This window comes from Miscanthus floridulus, chromosome 1 (genome assembly GCF_019320115.1).
Source record: "Miscanthus floridulus cultivar M001 chromosome 1, ASM1932011v1, whole genome shotgun sequence".
In the NCBI taxonomy this organism is placed as follows: domain Eukaryota; kingdom Viridiplantae; phylum Streptophyta; class Magnoliopsida; order Poales; family Poaceae; genus Miscanthus; species Miscanthus floridulus.
Genome location: NC_089580.1, coordinates 155,039,100 through 155,047,341, shown reverse-complemented (window position 1 = coordinate 155,047,341; position 8,242 = coordinate 155,039,100). Strand labels below are relative to the sequence as shown.

Here is an 8,242-nt window from a genome sequence, read left to right as displayed (position 1 = left end):
TGGGGCCGGTGGCCCAGGATGTGGAGATGGAGGCGGGGCGAGCTTTGGCACCGCCCCCGGTCCAAGACCTGCCGTCGTCACAGGAGAGCGCCCAGGAGGATGAGGTTCATTCAATCTCCTCCGACAATACTTCCCGGGGGAAGGGGGTGGCGGACACTGAGGCGGCTAGCAGCGCAGAGCAGCTAGCTCTGACCTCTGGCGAGGGGAGCTCGGCCCTCATGCAGGTACAACCCAAGCACCGTAGGTGGGATCACCCGCCTGTCTTATGGCGAAGCCGGGATGACCCTGAGGGGGAGCCTCTTTTCTCCCTTGAGGACGCGGCTGAGGGGGGCGTTGGGGCTCCTTCGAGCAATTCCACCAGCTGGCGGAGCAGTCGCTACAGACAGCGCTGTCCGTCCTGGCTGACGATCTGCCTGGCATTGCCCAGGTGCGCACTTTCTTTTCTTGTGCTGTGTCGTCTTTTTCCTGAGTTTTGTCACAGTGCTTGATGTCTGTTCTGCCTATCCAGGAGCTCGAGGCCCGGTCCCTCGGGAAGTCGATGTTCCTCTGGCGAGAGAGGGACGTCTAGGACCAGCTCTGGCGGTAGAAGGACTTGCTTGCTCATGCCAACAAGCTTCTATCGGTGCAGAGCATGGAGGTGGAGGACCTCTGCCTTCGCTATGCCGATACGAAGGCCAAGGCGGCCACAACTCGGGAGTAGGCCACCCATTTGGCGGTGCGGATCAAGGAGCTGGAGGAGGAGTTGACCTGGGTGGCCGGTGAGTGGGACGCCTTCAGGTCCCGGGCCAAACAATTGGAGATCTCTACCAAGGCCGTCGCTGGGCAGCTGGGTGCGGAGCAGGGTGCGCACCTGCTGACAAAAGGTGCCCTGGTAGAGGCCCTTAAGGTGGTCGAGGCCTCCCGAGTCGAGGCCTTGGCCTAGAAGGAAAAGGCTGAGGGTGAGTTCTGTTGAACTGCGCCCCTTGTTTTATTTGTTTTCCTTGTGTTTGACCCCTAACTCCCCGATGTGACGCAGAGCTAGAGAGGGAGGCTTCCAAGGCGACCGAGGCCTCTCAGGTTGAGGTCTAAAACCTGAGGGAGAAAGCCGAGGGTGAGTCTCATAGGCTTGCACCCCTGTTCGGCTTGTTTTTCTTTCATGCTTGACCCCGTCCTATCTGTCTTGGTGTAGGGTTGGAGAAGGAGGTCACCCGGGTGGCTGAGGCCTTTGTCGTAGTGCAGGCAGTGCTTGATGCTGAGATCCAGGAGCACAACACGCTGCAGAGCACCGCCCGTACTGCCTGTGAGGCCCTGGGGGTTAGAGGGGTTGAGTCGGGTAGCTCCCTCGGTAGCCGCTTGATCACGTTTAGCGGCCGAGTCCACGAGCGGCTCTAGGGGCACTGCATACGGGTGTCAAGTGCGCCCTGGCCATCGTCTCCTCGCACTACGCTGGCATTGACCTCAAGGCCATCAGCGATGGTTACGTCATGGCTGATGATGACGAGAAGGCCGAGGAGGAGGTTATGAAGCTAGTGGAGGCGGCTGAGGCCCTTGGCACGGCGCTGGCCAAGCTGTTCGAAGAGGAGGTGGTTCCTCCTACGCCGACCGCCGACGCTGGCGACTCTAAGCCTTGACCTAGGCCGAAGGGGCCATGTAAATAGATTAGGACTTACATTATTGTACCATAACACTCGTGGCCATCGAGGCATTTTTAAAGTACTTATGTGTATATGCTTTTTTAATTGTTTTTTATTGTATTTCCGAGCCTCTACCCTCTGTCTCGTCTTCGAACATATCTCTTGCAAAAAACTTCCTCGGAGCCTAAGATGTCCTTCAGGGCAAAAGGTGGTGAGGGAGTTGCCGTAGCCCGGAGGCATAGGCCATCTCGCGGCTCGACTGGCCTTTTGACCCTGGGATAGACTTTTGGTCCTTAGGTTTTTTACAATCGATTTGCCAGAGTACGCGAGAGAGTTGGGCTTAGAAATTTCTTCAAAAAACGACTAAAAACAGTGACTGGGACTTAGGGGGGTCCCCCTTTCTAGCCCCCGAGGGAGGCTCAGTTCTACAGAGGCAGAGCCGAGTCTTGTTTGAGCCCCATAGTGGGCACCTCTACAGTGGTAGAGCCAAGTCTCCCTTATAGTGTTATCGTAATGCTAAGCCCCACGATGGGCTCGGGGGGTTTCTCAAAAAATTAGAACAACTAAAGAACATTTCTTTATTGTATTTCGAGAAACAAAGTATACAATGCTTGGAAATTTAAGGGTAGAAGCGATGTAGCTGTTTTATGTTCCAAGCGTTGGTTAGGATTTCGCCCTTCTCGTTGGCTAGCTTGTAGGTCCTAGGCTTTAGCACTTGGGCGACGATGTATGACCCTTCCCATGGTGGGGTCAGCTTGTGGTGGCCCTTATTGCTCTACCTCAGTCTCAGCACCAGGTCGCCCACTTTCAGGTCTCGGCTTCGAATGTGTCGGGCTTGATAGTGTGCTCACCATCGCCAAGGCTTTCACCTTTCTCATCATCGCCTTTTTCTTCCAGCGGCACGACCTGCTGTGCCCTTCTCTTCTTGCCGTCGTTCAGGCGCACGCCAAACAGCTTCACCGGCGCCTCATTATCGCAGCGTGGCCTCCACGTCGGTGCCGAGGTGTCGCTGTCGGTAGAGCCGAGCTGCACCAGCCTGCAGCTGGCGGTCGTCGTCGCCACCGGTGGTGGCACCGGCTCCACGTTGTTCTGCAGGAAGTATATGATGTCGTTGTAGAGCCTCCTCATGTGCGCCAGCTCTGACAACAGCAGCGAGTTGCGCCGCCGGAGCTCCCGGTTGTCCTCCGACAGGGTCGCCAGGAAGTCCTTGCGGCCGAGGTCCTCCTCCTGGACGTGGTAGCCCGACGGATGCCGAGGCGGCTGCGGCGGCAAGAAGAGGCTGAGGTAAGGCTGGTGCTGAGGGAGCGGCGGCTGCAGCTTCTGCGGCGGTTGCAAGCACGACGAAGACTTCCGCCGGTGGATCTCCGAGAGGAGGTGCTTAGCGCCCTTCCTGAAGAATTCGTTGGCGAACTCCCACCTGTCTGCCACTATCTTCCTGAAACCCTGCAAAAGGCCAAAAACCATGCTAATTAGCTACAAGGACGGTGCAAGTTCGAATGCTTAGTTGTCTCGAGTCTCAACTCACAGCTCAGAAGATAGTATGGAAAAATGTTTTAAATCTTCGGATAAGACATTCAGGGAATGGCCTCTCAAACACTTAATAGCAGTTTTAAATGAGGCTATATATTAGTGGGTTATAGCCTGCTAAATTGTATACGGACACAAATAGATTGATTTGCGTTAAACAACTATATATAGCGGGCTAGCTATAGCCGGGGATTTAAAACCTCGATAAACATCGGTGCTACATGGAGTCATGAACACAATATATACATGATGCCACAGGATGGAGTTTGTCTACTGTACTAGCACTGCAAGTGCTCATGTCAATCTCTTCTCTGACAATGATTGGGAGACAAATATCACTGCAAAAATGTACTGTTTATTTACTGGTGCCTGAGAAGCATGATGAATGCATGCATGGTTTGTTTGTTTTTAGATGAGAGGAGGGTAAAGATAAGATGGATGATGTAAATGTAATGTAATGCAACTACTTTTATTGTTGTATATTATGAAAAGTTTTGGTCTGCAAACCATGAACTCTGCAGGTGGTAGGAAGCAATATCGCTAGAACTGAGGTTTCAAATTGAAAAAGAACGTAACCAAAAGCTCAGTCCTCAACAAAGAACCAATGAAATGAAAGTGGTAAAAGATACAAGATATTTATGTTCTTTTTTGGAGTCCAGGAAATAAAAAAAAGGGCAGGCAGAGGAAGCACAATAGCTAGCAGTGGTTTTCAAATCTAGCAACAAGATGGTACATGTCCTCTGTATCTATTCTATTCTTCAGTCCACAGCCACTGCCCAGAAACAAACATCTCTTGTCACGTTCTAGGAAACACGAAATGGAAATGATGAAACGTCACCAGTCACCACCAACCAACAGGTGGTCTTAAAATCTTCAGACATGCATGCATATGACACTCGTCTTTTCGCCCCCCACTGACCACCAGACCTCGCAGCTAATTACTTAACACCACAGCCACACACTAGGATCTCGGCAATATGCTGTACATGTGGGTTCAAATTAAAAGCCTATCTACCAAAGCCCAAAACTACGTCAGAGCGCCATTTGGGTTGCACAGGTCGAAAACAAGAGCTTCCAAATCAAACCATGCAAAATTAAATCCAAATGATGGAGAAGCACACACTGAGACGCACGCAGATAAACACACACTCACAATCTGAGCATGCGCGGCTAATATATGTATGTATCATCACTCACATAGGTGTTGAGCTGCCTGACGAAGCTGGAGAAGTTGTTGTGCTTGAAGTAGTTGGGGAGGAGGTCCCTGGCGAACTCCGGCGGCTGCCACACCACGAAGGTGGCGCCGTCCTCGCCCCACGACACGATGTGGTCGGTGCGGTGATCGTCCACGAGCTGGAAGGTCTTGGTAAGGAAGGGGGCCGGCCCGGCCGGCTTAGCAGCGTGCGAGCTCATATCCATGTCGTCCATGGACGACACCACCGTCGTCGTCTCACCGTCACCACCACCACACCGCCTCCCCACGAGGAATGCCGCCATCGACTGGTGCAGTGCAAGAGGAGGCAACAAGGAGTCAGGCAACTGCCTCTCTATGCTAGATTGCTGCTAGTGCGAGAGAGAGGAGACGACAGGATCGTCGGAGAAGCTATGAAGGCTCTCTACCTCTCCCTAAAGCTTACTTAGCTCTCACCTCTCTGACTGGAGCGCACACATACACGCCCACAGCACAAGGCACCACCTTCAAATAGTCTTGCTGGGTACCGGCGGTGGGGCACTGTCCGGCCCTCTAGCTCGAGCTACAGTCTCCTCCAATCTCTATCCCCATCTCCTGAATTTTTTTTTATATTTTGGAATTTTTTTTGAAAGTTTCTCACAAATAGACTCCTGGCAGAAAGAATTCAGAAAATAGACCCTTAGCTCGGCGTCATTGGTGCTAGCGCCGAGCTAATACGTCTCGGCGCCAGCGTCTCTGGTGCCGAGCTCCTGGGCATGGTAGATGACATGGCAGTTGTCGGGTACCGTAGAACGGGGTACCCCGAGCGTAAATCAAAAGTGTCACTTAAGTCCCGTCAAAAAACAAAGCTAGAAGGTAAGCCATGTGCTCATCACCGGCCACGTCCGAGCCCACCAGGCTCTCCGCCTCGCCTCAAGCCTCGCACAGGAGGTCTCGGCGTCCTGACGCAATCTTCGCCTCGCGCGAGGCCTTTCACGGAAGGCCTCGGCAAGGAGTGCAATCTCCGCCTCGCGCGAGGCCTCTCACGAAAGGCCTCGGCAAGGAGTCCGATCTCCGTCTCGCGCGAGGCCTCATTCTCCGTATCGCTCGAGGCCGTCGCCCCCCGCCTCGACCGATCTTCCCGACAGCACGTCATGTCCCATTAATACGTCAACCACTCCCGCAATCTCAGCCGGACGATGGCTCGACACCGCAGAATGGCCGACGGGACATGTGGTCGCATCAGCACCATACCAGCTGAGACAGGGCACGGCGGGGATTACCGGTCACTGTATCCTGACGCTGTGCCCACGATCAGCGCCCGCACTACACTGTGCCCCGCGATCCCCGCCTCGAAAAACAACACGACACGGACGGCCTGGCCCGGGTCATCACCGTCTCCAAGCCAGCACACCGGATCAACCGCTCTCTCCGGGCCTCAGCACTATGCACCAGGGTCTTGGCTATCTCGGGATTCGTGTCTGCCGAGACCCCCCACTGCGGTGCAGCCTCGGCACCGACCGAGCCTCGGCCTCGCGCATAGTCAGTCCACAGCGACTCGCACGCTGACCGCCGCACCCACTCCGAGGCAGCCCGGGAGCTCCCATGCCGCACAGGATCGGATGTGACCAGCACGCCGCCCCAGTGCTCCAAGGACGGACCACTCCGACGACTACGCCGCCATAGGAACAGGCCATAGGGCTCGGACACGCCGTCCCTGTTTGCACAACGCCGTATAGTTAGCTCATGTACTACCCTTGTTCTCCCTTTAAACTATAAAAGGAAAGGACTTGGACTATTTTTAGGGGGGACTCACGGGGAACAAGGCCCTGTAACACACACTTCCCAGCCGCCTGAGAGCAACATCTCAAGCAGCCCACACCTCACCTCGCCGAGACCTGGGACGAACTCCCTCTCTCACCTAGCTTGTAACCCCCTACAACAAGCATTTCGGTGCAAGGAATCCAAGATCGATCTCCCGGACTGGACGTAGGGCCCGAATTGTCCGAACCAATATAAATCTTGTGTCTCTTTGCATCACCATCCGGAATCGGGAACACGCAGGATAAATTTACTAGTTGATTGAGGACCCCCCCCAGTCCGAAACACCGACAGCAGTGATCTCGGTACCAGTCACTCTGGCGCCAAGCTCACTGCCATTTAACCCCGGCCAACCTTCCTGCCCGAGCGTTCTTCCTCTTCTTTCTTCTTCTTCTCGGGTTTTTTCTCTCCCCACTTCACCCTACCTCACGCATCGGCATATTGGACCTTGGAAACTTTGATTTGATCCGTAGATCTTCGAGAGCAAGGTATCCTCGCTCCTTTCCTAATTTTTTTCGCATTGATTCGGTATGTATTAGTCAGATTTTTGAATGTAATAATCGTTATCACTTAGGGTTTCATTGTATCCATCAATATATGTATTATACAATCGTAGGATGATGCCAAGGCGTGAAAAAGCTAGCAAACATAGGCGTATGTAGTTATGTTATGGGTTCATTGTTGTGTATCAAATAGGAAACCCTAAGTTTATGATTTAATGTTAACTGCTTTGAGTTTTTAGAATAAAATTGGTTGTACTGTAGTTATGGTTCTCATTCACATTTATTTACGATGTTTTGACAGGATCGTCGGAGAAGCTATGAAGGCTCTCTACCTCTCCCTAAAGCTTACTTAGGCCGCGTTTAGTTCCGCCGGATCGGCGCCGCCGAGTTCACTACAGTGACGTTTTGTTTTTATTTGGTAATAATTGTCCAATCGTTGACTAATTAGGCTCAAAACGTTCGTCTCGCAAAGTACAACCAAACTGTGCAATTAGTTTTTGATTTCGTCAACATTTAGTACTCCATGCATATACCGCAAGTTTGATGTGATGGAGAATCTTCTTTTTACATAATGCCAAATTCTGGAATTGGTGGGAACTAAACAAGGCCTTAGCTCTCACCTCTCAGGCTGGAGCGCACACATGCACGCCCACAAGGCACCACCTTCAAATAGTCTTGCTGGGTACCGGCGGTGGGGCACTGTCCGGCCCTCTAGCTCGAGCTACAGTCTCCTCCAATCTCTGTCCCCATCTCTCTCTCATCATCATTATACATGCATATGCATGGATATCTGTGCGTGCGTGCCTTCCTGCACGCACTTCCGCTTGGCACGAACTAGCTCCACTTGGGGCTAGTTCCCAAAAATTTTACCAAATTTTTTAAGATTTCTCGTCACATCAAATCTTTGACGTATGCATAAAACATTAAATATAAATAAAAAATAAAATTAATTATATAGTTTAGACGAAATTCACGAGATAAATCTTTTAAGTCTAATTAGACTATAATTAAACACCTATTACCAAATAACAATGAAAACCGCTACAATACATTTTGCCAAATTTTTTAGCATCTAAACAAGCCCTTGGTTTTTGAGGGCTGCTCAGTGGTCACACGAGGAATTCCATGGCATGTATATGTATGCATATATATACCTGCTGCTGCTGTGCAACTGTTTATGACTTGTACAGTGAGTGCGTGATTGTATGTACAGTATATATATATATATATAAATATATGTGAACAATGCCTCGCTAGATAATACTAGACACAATGTATATAGACACACTATACTCCTTCCGTCTCTAAATGTCTGTCGTTTTCACTTTCTGAGAAATAATTTTGATTAAATATATATTAAAAAATATTAATATTTATGATACATAATTAGTATCATTAGATAGATATTTGAATCTAGTTTTTTAATAAATTTATTTGGAGATAGAAATATTACATGTATTTTTTATAAATTGAGTCAAAATTATCGGTACGTAAATTGTGGCGACTAATATTTATGGACGGAGGGAGTATGTACGTGAATATTATATATGCGACAGAACAATATATATATGCATAGTGACATGCAAACGTACGTACAGGGGTTGATT

General features: G+C 50.7%; 1 protein-coding gene across 1 annotated transcript; it reads right to left on the bottom strand.

Moving 5' to 3' along the window:
* Positions 1-2,420: 2,420 nt before the first annotated feature.
* On the bottom strand, positions 2,421-4,637 carry LOC136465842 (heat stress transcription factor B-4d-like). Its single transcript, XM_066464424.1, has 2 exons — positions 4,338-4,637; positions 2,421-3,056 (listed from the first exon to the last, which is right to left on the bottom strand). Exons 1-2 carry the CDS (start codon positions 4,635-4,637, stop codon positions 2,421-2,423), a joined length of 936 nt encoding a protein of 311 aa, XP_066320521.1.
* Between the last annotated feature and the right edge of the window lie 3,605 nt (positions 4,638-8,242).